Source organism: Leucoraja erinacea, chromosome 2, assembly GCF_028641065.1.
Source record: "Leucoraja erinacea ecotype New England chromosome 2, Leri_hhj_1, whole genome shotgun sequence".
Taxonomy (NCBI): domain Eukaryota; kingdom Metazoa; phylum Chordata; class Chondrichthyes; order Rajiformes; family Rajidae; genus Leucoraja; species Leucoraja erinaceus.
In genome coordinates, this window is record NC_073378.1 from 41,571,271 (window position 1) to 41,593,642 (window position 22,372).

General features: G+C 44.8%; 1 protein-coding gene across 2 annotated transcripts in view; it reads left to right on the forward strand.

Annotated features, from left to right (window-relative positions):
* olah (oleoyl-ACP hydrolase) overlaps positions 1 to 22,372 on the forward strand; it is a 36,155-nt gene that overhangs the window by 7,994 nt on the left and 5,789 nt on the right. For both annotated transcript variants that reach the window (XM_055655663.1, XM_055655656.1), the window contains 4 exons: positions 711 to 842; positions 10,173 to 10,311; positions 13,091 to 13,190; positions 19,631 to 19,797. In XM_055655663.1, the coding sequence (XP_055511638.1) occupies positions 713 to 842; positions 10,173 to 10,311; positions 13,091 to 13,190; positions 19,631 to 19,797 (536 nt within the window). In that variant the 5' untranslated portion in view covers positions 711 to 712. The remainder of the gene's footprint in view (positions 1 to 710; positions 843 to 10,172; positions 10,312 to 13,090; positions 13,191 to 19,630; positions 19,798 to 22,372) is intronic.

Here is a 22,372-nt window from a genome sequence, read left to right on the forward strand (position 1 = left end):
CACCCCCTGTTCGAGCACTTTCCCTTGCAACTGCAGGAAATGCTACACTTGTCACTTTACCTCCCCCCTTGACTCCATTCAAGGACCCAAGCAGTCGTTCCAGGTGCGACAGAGATTCACCTGCAATCTCCTCCAACCTCATCTATTGCATCCGCTGCACTAGATGTCAGCTGCTCTACATTGGTGAGACCAAGCGTAAGTTTGGCGATTGCTTCGCCCAACACCTCAGCTCAGTTCGCAATAACCAACCTGATCTCCCAGTGGCTCAGCACTACAACTCCCCCTCCCATTCCAAATCCGACCTTTCTGTCCTGGGCCTCCTCCATGGCCAGAGTGAGGACTACCGTAAATTGAAGGAGCAGCACCTCATATTTCACTTGGGCAGTTTACACCCTCTCTAATTCTCTAATTTCAGGTAGTCCCTCCCCTTCTCAGCTCTCCCTCAGTCCACTGGCTCCACCTCTTTCTTTCTTCTTCCCGACCCCCCGACCCCCCCCTCACATCCATCTGAAAAAGGGTTTCGACCCGAAATGTTGCCTATTTCTTTCGCTCTATAGATGCTGCCTTTCTCCAGCATTTTTGTCTGTTTTGTCGATTTTCCAGCATCTGCAGTTCCTTCTTAAACAACAGTGTTGCTTCTTATACAACAGAAAGTATCTGAACGTTATGTGTAATGTTATTATTATTTTAACTTGTGCATTATATTACAGAGATGGATAAATTAGTCAACTGTCTGTATAGAAAACCTGAAGCTCTTTTCAGACTTATCTGCTTTCCTTGGGCTGGAGGTGGATCCATACATTATGCCCAGTGGGGAAAACACTTTGATAATTCTGTAGAAGGTAACACTGTATGGATCTTCAGAAATATCTTTGTTGATGCAAAATAATGTTTTATATGATTCGGTACATGATTGTGTCATTCATCATGTCCACAAGTCTTTTGATTTGTTCTATCACTCTCCTCTCTGTTCCTTGTTAAATTCTTGGTGCTATCTCATCGTGTAAACCTGGGACATAATGAGCTCAAATGTGTGTTTTTCCACATACAGTGCCCTCCATAATGTTTAGGACAAAGACCCATCATTTATTTATTTGCTTCTGTACACCACAATTTGAGATTTGTAATTAAAATCACATGTAGTTAAAGTGCACATTGTCAGATTTTATTAAAGGGTATGTTGGTTTCACCATGTAGAAATTACAGCAGGGTATATACATAGTCCCCCCATTTTAGGGCACCATAATGTTTTGGACACATGGCTTCATATGTGTTTGTACTTGCTCAGGTGTGTTTAATTGCCTCCATAATACAGGTATAAGAGAGCTCTCAGCACCCACTCTTTCCTCCAGTCTTTCCATCACCTTTGGAAAATGTTATTGCTGTTTATCAACATGAAGACCAAAGTTAGAAACATAGAAAATAGGTGCAGGAGGAGGCCATTCGGTCCGTTAGAAACATAGAAAATAGGTGCAGGAGGAAACCATTCGGTCCTTCGAACCAGCACCACCATTCATTGTGATCATGGCTGATCGTCCCCAATCATTAACCCATGCCTGCCTTCTCCCTATATCCCTTGTTTCCACTAGCCCCTAGAGCTCTATCTAACACTCTCTTAAATCCATCCAGTGAGTTAGCCTCCACTGCCCTCTGTGGCAGGGAATTCCACAAATTCACAACTCTCTGGGTGAAATTTATTTTTCTTAAATGGCCACCCCTTTATTCTAAGACTGTGGCCCCCGGTTCTGGACTCGCCCAACATTGGGAACATTTTCCCTGCATCCAGCTTGTCCAGTTCTTTTATAATTTTATATGTTTCTATAAGATACCCCCTCATCCTTCTAAACTCCAGTGAATACAAGCCTAGTCTTTTCAATCTTTCCTAATATGACAGTCCCGCCATCCCTGGGATCAATCTCGTGAACCTACACTGCACTGCCTCAATCACAAGGATGTCCTTCCTCAAATTAGGAGACCAAAATGTAAAAACACAATATTCCAGATGTGGTCTTACCAGAGCCCTATACAACTGCAGAAGAACCTCTTTACTCCTATACTGAAATCCTCTTGTTATGAAGGCCAACATTCCATTTGCTTTCTTCACTGCCTGCTGTACCTGCACGCCAACTTTCAGTGACTGGTGTACAAGGAAACCCAGGTCTCACTGCACCTCCCCCTTACCTAACCTAACCCCATTGAGATAATAATCTGCTCCCTTGCTTTTGCCGCCAAAGTGGATAACCTCACCGTATAATCTATATTATACTGCATCTGCCACACATCTGCCCACTCACTCAACCTGTCCAGGTCACCCTGCAACCTCCTAACATCCTCTTCACAGTTCACAGTGCCATCCAGCTTTGTGTCATCCGCAAACCTGCTAGTGTTGCTCCTAAATCATTAATATATATGGTAAACAGTTGCGGTCCCAACACCGAGCCTTGCGGCACTCCACTCGCCACTGCCTGCCATTCTAGAAATTATTTGTTCACTCCTACTCTTTGCTTCCTGTCTGCCAACCAATTTTCTATCCATGTCAACACCCTACCACCAATACCATGTACTCTAATTTTAGTCAAGTCTCCCGTGCGGGACCTTATCAAAGGCTTTCTGAAAGTCTAGATACACTACATCCACTAGCTCCCCTTCATCCATTTTACTTGTCACATCCTCAAAAAATTCTAGAAGATTAGTCAAGCATGATTTCCCTTTCATAAATCCATGTTGGCTTGCACTAATCATTTTACTGCTATCCAAATGCCTCATTATTATCTCTTTAATTATTGACTACAAAATCTTTCCCACCACCGAAGTCGGGCTAACTGGTTTGTAATTCCCCGTTTTCTCTCTCGCTCCTTTCTTGAAAAGTGGGATAACATTAGCTATCCTCCAATCCACAGCAACTGGTCCTGAATCTATTGAACATTGGAAAATGATCGCCAATGCGTCCATTATTTCGAGAGCCACCTCCCTGAGGACCCTGGGATGCAGACCATCAGGTCCAGGGGATTTATCATCTTTCAGTCCCATTAGCCTATCCAATACTATTTCTCTCGCCTTATGAAAATTTCTTTCAGTTCCTTTACCCCCTTAGATCCTCTGTCCTCCAGTACATCTGGGAGATTGTTTGTGTCTTCCTTAGTGAAGACAGATCCGAAGTACCTGTTCAACTCTTCTGCCATTTCCTTGTTACCCATAATAATTTCACCCGTTTCTGCCTTCAAGGGACCCACATTTGATGTTGCTACTCTTTTCCCCTTAACATATCTAAAGAAGCTTTTACTGTCCTTCTTTATATCCCTGGCCAGCTTCCCCTCGTACTTCATCTTTTCAGCCCGTATTGCCATTTAAATTCAGAGAAGCCATCATGGGACTGAGAAGCAAGAATAAAACTGTTAGGGACAGCCAAATCTTAGGCTTGCCAAAATCAACTGCTTGGAAAATCAGTAAGAAGAAAGAGAGCGCTGGTGAGCTTACTAATCGCAAAGGGACTGGCAGGGCAAGGAATACACCCAGAACTGATGACAGAAGAATTCTCTCTATAATCAAGAAAATTCCCCCAAACACCTGTCCGACAGATCAGAACCACTTTTCAGGAGTCAGGTGTAGATTTGTCAATGACCACTGTCCGCAGAAGACTTCATGAACAGAAATACAGAGGCTACGCTGCAAGATGCAAACCACTGGTTAGCTGCAAATGGCCAGGTTACAGTTTGCCAAGAAGTACTTAAAAGAGCAACCACAGTTCTGGAAAAAGGTCTTGTGGACAGAAAACACGAAGATTAACACATCAGAGCAAAATATGGAGGAGGGAAGGAACTGCCCAAGATTCAAAGCATACCACCTCATCTGTGAAACACAGTGGTGGGGGTGGTGTTATGGCCTGAGCATGTATGGCTGCTGAAGATACTGGCTCACTTATCTTCATTGATGATACAACTGCTGATGGTAGTGACATAATGAATTCTGAAGTGTATAGACACATCCTATCTGCTCAAGTTCAAACAAAATGCCTCAACTCATTGGCCGGCAGGTCATTCTACAGCAAGACAATGATCCCAAACATACTGCTAAGCAACAAAGGAGATTTTCAAAGCTAAAAAATGGTCAATTCTTGAGTGGCCAAGTCAATCATCCGATCTGAACCCAATTGAGCATTACTTTTGTATGTTGAAGAGAAAACTGAAGGGGGTTAGCCCCCAAAACATGCATAAGGCCTGCAATACAGGCCTGGCAGAGCATCACCAAAGAAGACACCTAGCAACTGTTAATGTCCCTGAATCGCAAACTTCAAGCAGTCATTGCATGCAAGGGATATGCAACAAAATACTAAACATGACCACTCTCATTTACATGACATTGCTGTGTCTCAAACATTATGGTGCCCTGAAATGGGGGGGGGACTATGTTTAAACACTGCTGTAATTTCTGCATGGTGAATCCAAAATGTATAAAAATGACCTTTATTATAATCTGACAATGTGCACTTTGTGAAGTACAGAGGCAAATAAATAAATGATGGGTCTTTGTCTCAAACATTATGGAGGGCAATGTATGCTGCAAATATCCTCATGTGTTAAAATGATATGTTAAATTTAAAATCGTTGACAATTTAGTCATTGTCATACTGTGCTCTGCTCACCTAAACATTTCAAGAGAAAATTTTGCTAATCCATGATATGTTTAATTTTCCCAGTCTTATTAGTTATTTCTCGATTTATTCTAAATTAGATTATGCATAGATGTTCTAACAAGCCTGCTGTACCGCTATAATATGAATACTGATTAAAGATGATCTTGAACTTCAGATTGTATTATTTGGCTATTTACATGGTGTCAGTCAACTTGGAGTAACCCACTGCGTCCGTCTATCGGGTTTTATTCCTGTTGATCAGTTTTGTTTCTTGCTTTATGATGGCTCAATCTTGCAGAAAGCCTGCACAGCTTAACTTCGATTCCGGCGTCGGCGAGTGATGGCTGACATTTGAGATTGATTACCAACACTACATGAACATCGTCCACCGAAATGAACCAGACGCTGTCAAAGCCTCCCTTCTACTTAACATTGCGGGTCCCGAGGCCATGATGAGAGCTCGGACTTTTGAATACGCTCCTGAAATTCGTAACGCCAACGACCAGGTAGTTACACCTGCAGAATCTATTAACGATCCTAATGTTTTACTGCGTAAATTCAGTGAGTTATGTGACCTGCCGTCGAACGGCATTTTAAAAAGAGCCAAATTCTTTGCGAGACACCAGCTTCCTGATGAGCCGGTGGAGAAATTAATTTGTGATTTACGATACATGGCCCAGAGGTGCTGATTTGAGACAATGACTAATCAGCTGATAAGAGACAAATTAGTCTCTGGGATGAATGATCAAACGCTACGGTTAGAGTTGCTGCGGAATCCTGATTTAACTCTTGAGCAGGCTGCACATGCCTGTCGTTTTGGCCGAGTTTGTCGCTCCATTAAGCGAGCAGCGCGACTGTGTCTTTCTGTAATCTATCAATTTGATGGGGTTTAACAGACCGCTAACACCAACCGATAACAGAAGATTTATGATCGAGGCCCCTCGACTGGCTAATCGTGGATTTGCCAATGACCCCCCTAGGAGATGTCCTAACTGTAACTACCTCCACAATAAGTGAGATACATGCCCTGCTTACGGGAAGTCTTGCAAGAAGATGAACCATTTCTTTGCCGCTTGCAGAGCCCGTGGGAAGAGACCATCTAGTTCAGCGTCTAATCTACACCTGCTACAACACGACAAAACAATCTCTGCTTCTCAAGACCAGCTCGACTCTGCCCCCGAGGACAGTCCAATTAACTCACATGGGGAGTCAACTATGTATTCACTCCTTCGCACAGCTGGTAAGATTCTCGATCCTACAGTTCTGATGTTGATTAATAATAAAGTTATCAAGGCCAAATTAGATACCGGGGAAAAAGTAAACGTAATGTCTGTGCACCTCTACAACACTATAAGAAATAACGAGGCCTTGACTGAAGACAACTCCACTCTGCATGCTTAAGGGGGTGAAGTTTGATTCCACTGGGAAGAACCACTTTTAAATGTGTGCTGAAAAAGACTACAAGCAATCTGACCTTCTATGTTTTAAATTCTGACTCTGTTGGGCATCCACGCATTGCAGGATTTGGGGCTGATTTCCTTTGACCAGTCGGTCCACAAGCTATTGATATCTTGGACCCTGTAAAAGAATACCCTGATTTGTTCTATGGCAAACTAGGCAAGCTGCCTGTGACCTACAAGATATCCATTGACCCCAATGTTGACCCTGTCGTCCACGCACTGCACCATGTGCCACATGCCATGAGAGACAGGATTGAGTCTGAACTAAAGAACATGGTCTCCTTAGGCATACTAGAAGAGATCAGTGAGTCCACTGACTGGGTCTCCACCATGGTTGCCACTCTCAAGAAGGATAAAAACGAGCTCCGCGTGTGCATCAATCCGAAGGATTTGAACTCTGCCATCAGGCGTCCGCATTATCCTATGAGGACTGTCGAGGACGTTGCAGCACAGATCGGACGAGCCACTGTATTTTCTGTCCTCGATGCAAAGAGCTCTTTCTGGCAGATACCGTTGGACGACGAGTCGTCAAACCTCACCACATTTGCCACTCCATTTGGCAGATTCAAGTTTCTAAGAATGCCATTCGGCATCAACTCGGCCAGTGAGGTCTTCCAGAGGAACATGGAACTGCTGTTCCAGGGCCTCCCGTGTGCCATCATAGTTGATGATATCTTGGTTTATGGCAAAGACACAGCTACAACCTAACGCTTATCATGGACCGGGCACGTCAGATCAACCTGAAACTCAACCCAAACAAGTGTAAGTTCAGGGTTTCAGAGGTCACCTATGTAGGTCATGTGTTCACTCCTGACTGTCTCAGGCCGGATCCGAAGAAAACTGCTGTCATCACAGAGATGCCTGCCCCCACCGATGTGCTCGGCCTGCAGCGATTCCTGGGTATGGTGAACTATCTTGGGAAATTCATACCAAACCTCAGAGAACTGATTTCTCCTCTGCGACAACTAACTAGAAAGGATACTACTTGGTCCTGGTTCCAGCGACACCAAAAAGCATTTGACGTTTTAAAATCGAAGCTGACCAGCGAACCAACCCTGACATTTTTCGACCTGAAGCGCCCTGTGACAGTTACCTGCGATGCCTCACGATTCGGCGCAGCCTGCCTACAATCATCTGCCGATGGAATTTTGCGCCCTGTCTCCTATGCCTCCTGCACCATGACCGACACCGAACAGCGCTACGTGCAAATCGAGAAGGAGCTGCTGGTTGTTGTCTTCGCTTGTTCCAAATTCAAGGACTTTGGTAATGTTTTCACGGTCGAGACAGACCACCAACCCCTGGTGACGATCCTCAACAAACCTGTACACGCAGCACCAGCACGTCTGCAGCGTATGATGATGCAGCGTATGATGATGCAGCTCCAGCGCTTTGACTTTAAACTTGTTTACAAGAAGTGTAAAGACATGCTTGTTGCGGACACTCTCTCTCGGTGCACCACGGACATCCAACGAACGACACCCTATGAACGGGACGAGTTTACGGTTCTCAGCATTGACTTTGTTCCTACAAAACAACTGCGCCGCTTACCCGAACACACAGCCGCCGACGCTACCCTCCAGATACTTTCATCCGTAATCAAAAGTGGCTGGCCAGACAGACAATCCAGCGTACCAACAGAGGTGCAGCCGTTCTTCTTAGTCCGCGACGAACTGGTAATACAGGATGGTGTCATAGTTAAGGGCCACAAAGTCGTGATCCCCTCATCGCTACATGAGGAATACTACAAAGAGGCACACAGCAGCCACCCAGGCACAGAACCTGTTCTACTGGCCTGGGATGACCAAGTACATACCTGACAGGATAGCCTCCTGCCCCACTTGCAACAGCCTTGCGCCACACCAACAGAGACAGCCTTTACTGCAACAACCTCCACCAGCACTGCCCTGGACGTCGTTGGCGGCAGACATTTTCGAATATTAGGTAAACGCTATCTTGTCCTAGTTGACTCCTATTCTAACTGGTTCGAACTCGACTTACTGACCTCTATCACAACAGAAATGGTCATTTAAAAGCTAAAGAAACACTTCTCTACATTCGGCGCACCCGTCCGTTTGCAGACCGACAACGGAAGACAGTTTACCAGCCACGCTTTCAAGCTCTTTGCCAACCGATGGAATTTCCACCACGTCACGAGCAGCCCTGAATACCCACAAAGTAATGGGCTCGCTGAACGAGCTGTCAGAAGCGCTAAACATGTAATGGAACGCGCACACCTAGCCAATTCAGCTGTGTTTCTCGACCTCTTAACCCTCAGGAACATTGCTAGAGATGGAACCCTGGGCTCGCCGGCCCAGCGACTGATGTCCATAACAACGAGACCTCCGATTCCGATTGCCCAGCAGAAGTTGGTGCCACTGGTGCTGAAGCCAGCAACAATCCAAAAGCATATCCAGGAGAAACACGTCATACAGAAACGGTCGCAAGACAAGTCCAGCAAACCACACAAACCTCTACTACCGGGCCACGTCATTAGTTTACAAACTACCGTGGGACATTCCCGTTTGGGTAGCGTTGTTGGCCTGGCTGAAGAACCACGATCTTACCTTGTGGACTATGATGGCACCATATACAGTCGGAGCCACCAACACTTGCTTGCTGTGAAGGAGCCCGTCCACTCTCCTTACACCGTCCTTACACTCCACCACTACAGTTCCAGCCGTCTGCTGCTGCGTCCACCAGTTCCAGCATGTCCCGTACCCCTCCACGACCGGTGGCTATGACTAACCACAATAATACCTCTCCTGCATGCTCCCCATGTCGGTCACCACGGGTGTCCCCTGCTGCTTTCTCTCTTCCGGGTTCACCACCTCCCTTTAATCTTTCTGGCGAAGGGGGAGTGGGCTTGGTCCGTACGCGTTTCGACCGTATTAGTAGACCGCCTGACAGATATGGCGAGTATGTTTAAATTCTTACGACATGTAAGCTTACCATATTCACTCCTTACGGGGAAGGATGTAGATTGGTAAAAGATGAGAAAAACATTTTTCACACAGAGTGGTGAGTCTCTGGAACTCTCTGCCACAGAGGGTAGTTGAGGCCAGTTCATTGGCTATATTTAAGAGGGAGTTAGATGTGGCCCTTGTGGCTAAGGGGATCAGGGGGTATGGAGAGAAGGCAGGTACGGGATACTGAGTTGGATGATCAGCCATGATCATATTGAATGGCGGTGCAGGCTCGAAGGGCTGAATGGCCTACTCCTGCACCTATTTTCTATGTTATGTTTCTATGCATGAGAACCAATCATGGTAAAACAGTATCACTAACCCCACCCTACTGTACGATTTATACTAACACCCACTTCCTGCACTAGTCAGTCTTGGAAGCGGTCACGATGTTCTAACAACTAACAACCTGCTGTACCGCTATAATACGAATACTGATTAAAGATGATCTTGAACTTCTTTGTATTCTTTGGCTATTTACACTGATGAAAAACATTTTACCTATGAAATGCTTCCATAGCAACATTGGTAGAAAATTTACCTTGGGATTTTCTGCCGATATATCCCTCTCCAATATAGAGGTGTATAAGATCATGAAAGGATTAGATAGGGTAAATGCACAGTTTTTTTTTACCCAGAGTAGGGAATCGAGAACCAGAGGACATAGATTTAAATGAGGGTGGCATGATTTAATAGGAGCCTGAGGGAACCTTTTTTACACAAAGGGTTGTGGTATATGGAATGAGCTGCTGGGGGATGTAGTACTATCAGGTACTACTGGCAGGTACTATCACAACATTTAAAAAACATTTGAACTGGTACATGGATAGGAATGGTTTGGAGGGATATGAGCCAAATACAGGCAGGTGGGGCTAGTGTAGGTGGGGTAAGTTGGTCGGAGTGGGCAACGTGCCCAAGGGCCTGTTTTCCACACTCTATGACTTCATCTGATATGGTGATGAATATCAGCACTGAAGCCCAGCATTGTATCTTATCTATTTTACTCCCCCCCCCGCCCCCTCACCCCGTTCCCATCACTACACATTTTAATGTACATTGCACTTCAAAGTATAATATTTTGAAATTTTACTCACAGATTAATGCTTTCAATTTCAGTTTATTCCTTGCGCCTTGCTGGAAGAGAAACTCGATCCAAGGAGCCCTTTATGCAGAACATTCATCAACTCATTCATGAAATTGCCAACATCTTACTGCCCAGCCTTAAAGAGAAACCATTTGCATTTTTTGGTCACAGGTACAAAAGATAATAATTTGTGGCCATACCATGGCTACATATAAGAAAGCTATTTAAGTCAAAAATTTCTAATTGTTAAATAACTTAAAGCAATTTTATAATGTTAGCCATTTCCTGTTTAATAGATGCCATCACACTTTAATGTCCCTGATGCTGTAAGGCAGCAACTCTACCACAGCACTACCATGCTTTTGTTACAGGTGGAGAGTTTGTGCTAAATAGCAAGATGAGGTGGTGATCCTTGATCTTGCATTGGGTTTCACAACACTGTAGGATGAGAAAGAAGATGGGTAAGAACGCGAATGAGATGGAGGATAAGAGGGACAAGTTGCTGAAGGTTCGGAGTCACCCTGTGACTGAACGGAGATATTTTACAATTGCTGAGAAAACCATGTTGTGAGCATTGATTACAGAACAGAAGTGCAACTGAATCACTGCTTCACTTGGTAGAAGTGTTTTGCTCCCTGGATAGGATGGCCTTCATCACGAAGAACATCTATCTATCTATCATCTATCATATCATATATCAATATACTTTTAAAACTGTGGGTGGGTGTGTGTCATTTTGCTTTGAAACATATTTCCTCGAAAACCAGATGCAAAACTGCGTAGAAATTTACATATTTCGGTAGGGATTTAACTTGTGATTTCAGAAATGGGCTCCTCTCTAAATTTGCTCAATTATTTCCCAGGACTTTGAATAAAATAGTTCACAAAACTCACTTTAAAAAAAATAATCGCCGCTTGCCAGCTGCTGACATCACAATGCCCACATGCCCACCATCGAGGCCCTGCTGCCCCCACCCACCCCGCTGCTGTGGATGAATGCAGCTGCTGTCAACGTGCATGCGCAGTTTTCCATGAGGCACGTTTTCCCACCCAGTTCTTCAAAAGGTGCAGAGAGATTGAGAAAGTTCTGCAGAACAAAGATTCTACAGCTCCGCTATAGGATCTTTGTTCTGCAGATCTCGGGGCAGCGGCGCCTCACGCTTTGAAACTTCTCCTCACTGTCGGCGTAGCTCGTGAAGCCCCGCCCCCCCCCTCCCCTCCCCCGCCCCTCTCCCCCTTATCCTCCCTCTTTGGGTTCCCACTGAGAGTCAGAACTGCCATCCCCTTTGTCACCCGAGTGCCCCCCCCACCCCCTTGTCCGGGGGTGGCCAGAGACATCTGGAGTCAGGCGGGAGCGGTGCTCACAGCCAGCGCAGAGAAGCAGCGCTAAACCCAGCTCGACTCCTGCGAACGACGGCCCAGGTTTACAGTCAGCGCGGAGTAGCAGCGCTAGCTCCACGGCTCCCGACTGGTGTCCCATCATTCCAAGCAGGGCTGTAGATTAACCTGGCGAGACAGGCAGAGTTGAACTGCATTTAGCGCTTCTTCTCCACGCTGGCTGTGGGCCTTACGCGTTTTTTTTCGGCAACTGCCGGCACCCGTCACTAATTACCGTCCAGAGGACCCACGGCTGAAGTATCCAAAGCCGTACAAGATACAAGATACAAGATAGTTTTAATTGTCACGTGTGCCTAATGGCCAGTGGCGAAATACAGCCATACATTAAAAATCAACAGCACAACACACTATAGAGTTGACATAAAACATCCCCACACAGCAGAATCAAAGTTCCCCACTTGTGGGAGCACCAAAGTCTCTCTTCCTCTCTGTTCCCCCGTGGCTGGGTCTCCCAAGCCCTCCGCAGTTGCCGCTACGGGCGCCCGATGTTCAGGACCGCATGCCGGGGTATTAAAGTCCGACGTCGGGGGCTGCGGGACGTCCTCAGCGGCGTTTTTTTCCGGGTGGAGACTGGCAACTGCTCCACGCGCCCGCTCCACCCTGCGCCGCCGCTGTCACCCTAATTACCTTCCAGAGGACCACACGCGCTGAAGTCTCCCCCGCCAGCCGTGGAGACGGACCCAGCGCTCCCCCTTACGCCCCCCTCCCCCACATGAAAAGTGTTCCCCCTAACACAAACTTTAGTGCGCTAAAAATAATAAAAAGACAGAAAAAAACAGACAGGCTGTAGGCAGAGGCTGCTGCCAGTGCAGCGCCCCTAGTGGATGCGTGTGTGTGCATGCGCGCGCGGCCGCCATGAAATTGTGTCCCCGTTCCCTCCATGATTTGATAGCGATTTCCGTACCTGATCTTATGGATGTGTACAAAATCATGAGAGGAGTAGATTGGGTGGATGCACGGAGTCTCTTGCCTAGAGTAGGGGAATCGAGAACCAAAGGCCAGTAGTTTAAAGTGAGGGTGGAAAGATTTAATAGGAACCTGAGGGGTAACTTTTTCATGCAAAGTGTGGTAGGCGCAACATTTATGAAACATTTAGACGGGTACATGGATAGGATCGGTTTAAGGGATGTGGGTCAAATGCAGGCAGGTGGGACGTGTAGATGTGTGGGGAGAAATTGGGGAAAAGGGTCTGTTTCCACGCTGTATGACTCTAACAAACCTACATATCTTTGTGATGTGGGAGGAAACCCAAATGAAAGGCAAAACTTTGCTTGCCTTCTTAACTACTTGATTCATGCTCCAGAACACCTATTTAATTCACTTTCAGATTCTTTGCATTTTCATAATTGCCTTTTTGTTTTCTGATACCAAAATGTACGATCTCCAATTTCCCCATGTTAAATTCCATTTGCTAGTCTTTGCCCACTCACTGACTCTATAATGTTTAATAACAACTCAGATACTGAATTTGTGGTGATGTTTTATTGTATATCTTTAATATGAAATCTAAACTAAAGCTCAAATGACTTAAGCCAAGTATTTTCCTCCACAGTTTGGGGTCATACCTCAGTTTCGCTACAGCGGAATACCTTAAAAGATATCATGATTTGGAACCCGTCCACATGTTTTTTTCAGGTGCTCCAGCACCACATGTAAGTGAACCAGCTTGGTAATATTTCATGTTTCTTTAACAATATGTGTGCTATTGATTACTTAAGTTATGAGTAACCACATTTCTGAGACAAGTTGGGCAGAAGAGCAATTTGGTCTACAGAGATTTCTGGTATCTTGAAATTGTACAACAGTGGTCGGCAACCTTGTTCTGCATAAGGGCTGGGACGCATGTCTGTAAGCTGATTGCGAGCCACATCTATCATGTGTACACAGAATGGCAGGCATGAAATCATGCGTTCACAGAAGGTAGACATGCTGGAGAAACTCAGCAGGTGAGGCAGCCTCATGCAATCCTTGCATGTCTCACCCGCTGAGTTTCTCTAGCATTTTTGTCCGCATTCGATTTTTCCAGCATCTGCAGTTCTTTCTTAAACGTAACGTGTTCACAGAAGTTGAGCGACCGTGTCGGCGGCTTTGCGCAGGATGCAGTACAGCCGGAGCTCGCCGTTTGGCCGCTGCTCAGGGCGCTGGTGCCCGGTGGGCCGGATGATTACGGGGGGAAAATCCGCCTGCGGGCCGGATGATTTTGGGTTGCGGATTGCAGATTGCTGACACCTGTTGTACAGCTTTGTAGACCTGAAGACATGATGACAAACGTGATAGACAATAGGTGCAGGAGTAGGCCTTTCGGCCCTTTGACACAACACCACTGGTGTGGACAACAGTATCAGCTGCAGTCCAGCATCTTGATGTAAGTGGATATAATGAAGTCTATACTTTGAGCAAGGTTACTAATTAATGGTTCAATTAGAGGCAGCATCATAACATGCCTAAGATGTTCATTATTTTTGTAACCTTGTGGAGCATGCACCTTATTTTTGTACGACAAAGTACCTTACTATAAAGCACGCTATTGAAATCACACACCATCTGATAACTAATAGACTGGCTAGTTTGGTTTAGTTTAGAGATACAGAGCGGAAACAGGCCCTTCGGCCCACAGATCGTAGAGCGGTGCAAGATGGTTCACTGCGCGAAAAAGTTGTAGTAGCTGATGGGTAATCTTTAGCGACGTTCCCGTAACCGGCTTCTGTCAAGGCAGCGGCGTCATCTGCAAGCGGAGCGTACTGCTCCGCTATAATTGCAGGCTTCTTCGTAAATGCAGCAGATCCACACTTCAATTCTTTTTTTTAAATGTATAAGCGCTCTAACAATAGTAAAAAAGACTGGTAATTAAAACTATCTGAATTACTTTGGAGGCACCTCTGCGATTCATCTCCTGTACATTACACCCCCCCCCCCCCCCCCCCCCCCCCCCCCCCCCCCCCCCCCCCCCCCCCCCCGACCCCCCCCCCCCCCCCCCCCACCCCCCCCCCCCCCCCCCCGATACACGTCAGTCCATTGTATTTTGCAGAAGTGGACCATCTTGCTCCGCCCTATGATCTTTGCTTCGGCCTACCGAGACGCACCGACCAACGTTCCCAGTACATTAACACTATTCTACACACACTCGAGACAATTTACACTTATGCCAAGCCAATTAACCTACAAACCTGTACATCTTTGGAGTGTGGGAGGAAACCAAAGAACTCAGCGAAAACAGACACAGTCATGAGGAGAACGTGCAAACTCTGTACAGACACAACCGCGGTCAGGATGGGACCCGGGTCTCTGGAGTTGCAAGTGCTGTAAGGCAGCAACTCTACCACTGCCCCACCATGTAGTTAACATAAGACAATCTTTAACAGTCTCTTTTATCTTAAATGTAAGAACAGTCACAAAGAGTGTAGAGAATTCTCATTTTCTGCACTCTTTTCAGCTTAATGGCATTATTCCTATAGAATGGTGACCAAATCTGAACACATTACTCCAAGTGCAACTTCACCAATGTCTTGTATAATTGCAATATACCTGCAACATCCCAATCTCTATATTCAACAGCCTTACTGATTAAGGCCAGGATGCCAAAAGCCCTCACCACTCTGTCTATCTGTGTCGACACTTTCATTGATCTATGCACTTCTCGGACCCTCTGTTCTGCAACACTACCAGGGTCCTATTGTTGACTGTGAAAGTCCGACCCTGGTTTCACTTCCCAAAATGCAACATCTCATGCTTATCTGAATTAAACACCATTTGCCATTCCTCAGCTCACTTACCCAGCTGATTAAGATCACGCAGTCATTCTTAATTACTTCCTTCCCTGTCTATGCTGCCAGCTAAAATTAGTCATCAACTTATTAATCACGCCTTGTACATTTTTCTTCCAAATTATTGACATAGCTGACAACCAATAATGGGCCCAGCACCTACCTGAGGCACACTACTTGTCATGGACCTACAGAACAAAGCAACCTTCCATCGTCATCCCATCCTTTCTCCCATCAAACCAATTATGTATCCAATTAGCTAGCTTTCCCTGAATCCCATGCAATCTAACTTCCACAGCAACCTAATTCTACTGAATATAGTTGAGGCAAATGTGAATTTTCCCAATACTTTCACCCTGTGGCCCTGTGTGTTGTGTATCTTACAGTTATTAAGCATATACTCCTAATACATAACTAATGCTTTCCTTGCCATGAGAGAAAATGAGATGACGGGTTGTCATAATTTCAGTGCTTACCAACTGAAATGAAAATATCCAACTTGGAGGGTGGCGCAGCGGTAGAGTTGCTGCCTTACAGCGCCATGGACCTGGGTTCGATCCTGTCTACGGATGCTGTCTGTATGGAGTTTATACGTTCTCCCCGTGACCTGCATAGGTTTTCTCCGGGAGCTCCACTTTCCTCCCACATCAAAGACATACAGATTTGTAGGTTAATTGGCTTGGTATAATTGTAAATTGTCCTTAGCGTGTGTAGGATAGTGTTAGTGTGGGGGGTTCGCTGGTCAGCGCGGACTTCGTGGGCAGAAAGGCCTGTTTCCGCGCTGTGTTTCTAAACTAAACCTGCTATCATTATAGAAGGATCTGCAAAGAAAGGAAATGCAGATGACTAATGAGTGGGTGCCATAAATGTGGGATTTACCTGTGGGATCCAGCCTTTGTCTTTTGCATGCTTTCATCAGCAATGTGTTAGCAGGCTGCTTCAGTTTGATTCCTGAACATGGTGAACTCAGGGGTGCTATAGGTTGTAGTTAAGATTGCCAAAGACAAAAATAGGTTTGGGGTAAAAGTAGATCGAGGCCCTGAGCAGCCTTTGTAAAGTAAAACTCGGACATCTGGTTAGATGAATACCGAATGAGCTGTCTTATATAGACACAAGGAGCTGCAGACGCTGAAATCTTGAGCAAAGCACAAAGTGCTAAAGGAACTTGCAGGTTAGGCAGCATGTGTGGAGGGAATGGTTTTGGGTCTAGACCCTTCTTTAGACTTGCATTGTCTTGTGTGGTTTTTGTCTGTTTATAAGTTGGAAGATGGTAGATTCTAATGACAATATCCATGCTGACATTTTGGTGGAGTAAATAGGCAATACATTTCAGGCACACATGCTTTCCATCAGAGGATACTTTTAAAGCAGATTAGATTTGTTTCTCACATGGATTTTATTTTATTTTTTTAAACTATCATGGTCATGGCATACCTCGAGTAGTATACCTCAGGGATCTCTGTTGTGTCTAGTCTGAAGAAGGGTCTTGACCTAAGAGATGGTCATTCAATTCCTTCCTCTGATGCCGCCTGACCCGCTGAGTTCCTCTCTGTTGCCTTAACCTATTCTTCCCTGTAGCAATCAATCCATTGAAAGATTTTGCCAATTTCCTTATTCTGAGGGCATCCACTGATTTTGCTTTGTGGCATAAAAATATGGTATGCTTCTGTGTGCTTGTATTAAGTGCACTTTTCTAAATACACTTATTGTGCCTTTTGTCAACTGGAAAGAACATGTGCACAGAGAGACCAAGAGGCAGGGACCATTTTATTTTTTTCAGTTCCTTGGAACTTCTCAGTTTATATGTGAAATGAAATTAAATATATTTAGCAGTTGTGTGTCATAGAGTGATACAGCATGGAAACAGGCCCTTCGGCCCAACTTGCCCACACCGGCCAACATGTCCCAGCTACCTGCCCATGTTTGGCCCATATCCCTCCAAACCTGTACTATCCAAGTCTAACTTTTTTAAACTCTGGAATAGTTCCTGCATCAACTACTGCCTCTGGCAGCTCGTTCCAAACACCCACCACCCTTTGCATGAAACGTTACCCATTCCTTCTCTCCAGAGATGCTGCCTGTCCCGCTGAGTTACTCCAGCATTTTGTGTCTACCTACGATTATTGAAATTTTCCCTGCAGCTGCAAGTGTCCTACATTATACAGTGCCCTCCATAATCTTTGTGACAAAGACCCATCATTTATTTATTTGCCTCTGTACTCCACAATTTGAAATTTGTAATGGAAAAAAACTACATGTGGTTAAAGTGCACATTGTCAGATTTTAAGAAAGGCCGTTTTTATACATTTTGGTTTCTCCATGCAGAAATTACAGCAATGTTTATACATAGTTCCCACATTTCAGGGCACCATAATGTTAGGGACATAGCAATGTCATGTAAATGAAAGTGGTCATGTTTGCATATTCTTTGCATCATCTTCTTGCGTATAGCGTGCACAGCCTAAAGTTGTACGACAACTTGTTCTATTTGATCTTATTTGCTTGTGCACTCCAGGTTGATTGCATTTGTCGAAACAGGGTGAACCACGTGAAAGTTGCAATCTCCCACCCCATCCTTTGCATGCAATGTCTGCTTGAAGTCTGCGATTCATGGACATAACCAGTTGCTGGGTGTCTTCTCTGGTGATGCTCTCCCAAGTTTCTATTGCACCCATTTTAGCTTATACTTGTTTTGGGAGCTTCAGTTTTCTCTTCCGTATATAAAAGGCATGCTCAATTGGGTTCAGAATGGGTGATTGACTTGGCCACTCAATAATTTACCATTTTTTAGCTTTGAAAAACTCCTTTGTTGCTTTACCAGGATGTTTGGGATCATTGTCTTGCTGTAGAATGAATCGCCTTCAAATTAGTTTTGAGGCATTTGTTTGAACTTGAGCAGATAGGATGTGTCTATACACTTCAGAATTCATTATGCTACTACCATGAGCAGTTGTATCATCAATGAAGATAAGTGAGCCAGTACCTTCAGCAGCCATACATGCCCAGGCCATAACACCCCCACCACTGTGTTTCACAGAAGAGGTGGTTATGCTTTGGATCTTGGGCAATTCCTTCTCTCCTCCATATTTTGTTCTTGCCATCACTCTGATATAAGTTAATCTTTGTCTCATCTGTCCATGACCCTTTTCCAGAACTGTGGTTGCTGCCAGTCCCTTTGTGATTAGTAAGCTCACCAGTGCTCTCTTTCTTCTTAATGATGTTCCAAACAGTTGATTTTGGTAAGCGTAAGGTTTGGCTGATGTCTCTAACAGTTTTATTCTTGTTTCCCAGTCTCATAATGGCTTCTTTGACTTTCATTGGCACAACTTTGGTCCTCGTGTTGATAAACAGCAAAAAAAAGTTTCCAAAGGAGATGAAAAGACTGGTGGAAAGACTAGATGCTGAGAGCTCTCTTATACCTGCATTAAGGAGACAATTAAACACACCTGAGCAATTACAAACCCCTGTGAAGCCATGTGTCCCAAACATTATGGTGCCCTGAAATGGGGGGATTATGTATAAACACAGCTTTAACTTCTACACGGTGATACCAAAATATATAAAAATAGCCTTTAATAAAATCTGACAATTCGCACTTTAACCACATGTGATTTTTCTTATTACAAATCTCAAATTGTGGAGTACAGAGGCAAATAAATAAATGATGGGTCTGTGGCAAAGATTATGGAGGGCACTGTATTCATTCTCAGTTATGGTCTTTGTGGAGGAACGGTGACACAGCGGTAGAGTTACTGCCTTACAGCTTTTGTAGCACCAGAGGCCCGGGTTTGATCTTGACTATGGGTGCTGTCTGTACAGTTTGTACGTTCTCCCCATGACTGCGTGGATTTTCTCCGAGATCTTCAGTTTCCTCCCACACAACAAAGATGTACGGGTTTGTAGGTTAATTGGTTTGGTACAAGTGTAAATTGTCCCTAGTGTGTATAGGATAGTGTTCATGTGCTGGGAAAGCTGGTCGGTGTGGACTCAGTGGGCCGAAAGGGCCTGTTACTCTAAACTATAATAAGAGAACAAAACTGTTCATCATTTAGTACTAACAGGTTACATGGACAGAATGATTGCTGTGAAAAATTATAAAGCCTGTTTGGTGATTATCCAACAACTAAACTAATCTATTATTACCCAAACAAGCTGTATAATTTAAGTGACACTCTAGCACTGATCCCTGAATGTAATGGCAATTAGAAATTTAAAACATACAAATGAATTTACACTGGTTTGTCTGGCTTCATTTTAATTTTTTTAAGTATGGATTAACTGTTTAAAATAACACAGAATAATTATTTCACCTTTCTCCTATACTTTAGACTGCAGCTCAATTCGCTCTCAAGAAGTCAGACCTCCCAGATGATGAATTCCTGAAATGGATGACATCCATCGGTGGTACTCCATCTGAAATTCTTGCAAATAAAGAAACCCTGCAGCTGTTTGTTCCAATTTTAAAAGCAGATCTAAGACTTGTGGAATTAATTCGGTAATGCTAGATAATATACTTATAGCATGAGACGCCAAGTTAATATTTGTATATTTTCCTCTTTTACAATGCAAATTGGGTGCAAATGGTTTTTCCTCATGGTCATGTGAGGGTACCATTATGTAAAATGGCCAGTGCACCAAAAAAAATAAATGTTTAATTGTTAACATACAACTTTATCTTTTCCCACACAGTAACAAACTTAAGTATTAAAGTAAAAGAGGATTATGAAATAACAATTCTTGGCACTCTTGGGTGTCAGTGGTCCTGCTTTTGAAACTCCACATGCAACTCACTGGAGCAACTCTGGATGTCTGCTGAGTTAAGTAGTTGACAATGCAGTGCCAACCCTCATCCCTCCCGAAACCAGATAAATATTACTCTTAATTTTATTAGAGTTGATCCCCCTTATTAAAATGCCAATTCCCATTGCATTTCCTTGGATTCAGAGGAAGATTAATTGTTGATACTTTAAAGATCAGTTTTAATTCATAAAACTGTTGAATGAATTTGTAGGATAGTTTAGATATATAGCATTTTTTTTGTAAAGTAACTTGGGATTATTGCACATCATATGAAAAGTCACCTTTACTCAGAATCTTAAAAATTAAGTCTCGGTAGATTTTCTTATCAAATTCTAGTTCATTTCCTATTTAAATAGCAGGTATTGACCTCTATCTTGCATTGAGAGTAGAACCACATAAGGGGACAATTTATTCTATGGACTACACTAATAAAACACAGTGTCTGTGAGTTTCCATTTGGTTAGTTCTTACTTTTATCCTCTAAGACTTGGAGCCAAGGCTGGGCATTTTTAGAAGGGGGGCTCAACACTCCTGGACAGGAGCAAACTATCACAGAGGCCGACGTCAGAAGATCGTTCAGGGGGGTGGATCCTCGGAAAACGCCTGGACCCGATGGAAAACCGGTCGAGTTCCAGAACCTGTGCAGACCAACTGGCTGGAGGTTTTGCAGACATTTTCAACCTCCCACTTCTGAGGTCTGAGGTTCCCACCTGCTTTAAGACGGAATCAATAATACCAGTGCCCAAGAAGAGTAAGGTGACATGCCTCAACGACTACTGACGCTAACGTCAGTGGTGATGAAGTGCTTTGAGAGGTTGGTTATGGAGCATATCAACTCCTTCCTTGACAAGAACTTCGACCCACTACATTTCGCTTACCGCCACAATAGGTCAGCAGAGGATGCGATCTCACTGGCTCTCCACTCCGCTTTGGACCACTTGGACCACTTACGTCAGGTTTACAGACTAAAAAAACCCCTCCAAGCTGGTTACGTCAGGGCTATTGTTTTTAGACTACAGCCCGGGGCGTTCAAAGGGAATACCCCTCAGGGAGTCCCCTCCAAATGTATCCTCAATAAGGTTACGCATAATTGTATAATAGTTTATTATGGATATATGTTTGTATTGTATTTATGGTGGTGGGTTCTGGCTTGTTTTATTGTAGTGTAAATATTATTTTTTAATAATTGAACAAAAAAAAAAAAAGCAACGCATGAGGAGCTCCACAGCACAGCGATACATTTAAACACCTTTGTGTATCGCTGTGACTGCAGAAACCTATTTTAAAGTTTCTGCTTGTTTGTGGGACTGCATACAGTTTTATCAGCGTACTGCCCAGGTATCACAATGTGGCTGGCAACCTGCCAGGAACTGCTGCGCGCCAGCAAAGGGGAGTAAGTCTTTCTGGACTTTTACACCTGAGTTCAGAGCGACCCCCACTTACTGCCTCGTCGGTGCCGACTGGACCGGTCTGGCTTTCGTGTGATGTGGGAGGATTTCCACACCTGCACCATCTCGACATCTTTCTGCGGCCTTGGAGCTCGGAGCTGACAAAGCCTCCTTTCTCTCAGAGGGAGATGGTTTTCCAACATCAAAGACTGCAGGCAAGTCCCTTTCGTTGCTGGAGAAGCAGAGAGAAACAGCTGGGATTGCCTGTGAGGGTCAGCAGCTCACCGGGGATTGCAGGAGAGCCGAGATAGCTCGGTGAAGACGTGGTGACGCAGCGGTTTTGTGGGGGAGCCGGCATTATCAGCATCTGAGGCAACATCACTCGCTGCCTCCCTCAAACAGTTCCATATTTGTGTTTGGACACTGGCTGTGTGCCATTTCTGACTGCCAGTGCCTGTATTTTGACTGTCAGTTATGTTTTTGTGTTTGTTTAATTTTAGTGCCTGAGACAATGCTGGGTCAGTGTTCTGGGGAGCTGGGGCCTTCCAGGAGCTATGATCAGGTGGCTGCTTCAGCTGCTTTGGCAACTCCTCTTGGGGCCCGATTCCCCATGAAGAACCTGCCTTTTGAGCATGGGGTAAGATGCTACTTGCCCCCCCAGATCAACCTGGATGACTGCTCGGCTGCCGTGGCGGTGGCGGCCAAGCCCGCAGGCATCCTGTACGTGCGTAAAATGTTCGGGAAGGTCGAGTTCTTCCTTGAGTCCGTTGAGGGGGTAAACGCGGCTGTGCGTAGAGGGGTCACAGTGGAGGGGGGGGAGTTTTCTTGCAGCTCAACACCATAGGGTCCATCGCACACCCTAGGGAAGATACTGTCGGACAT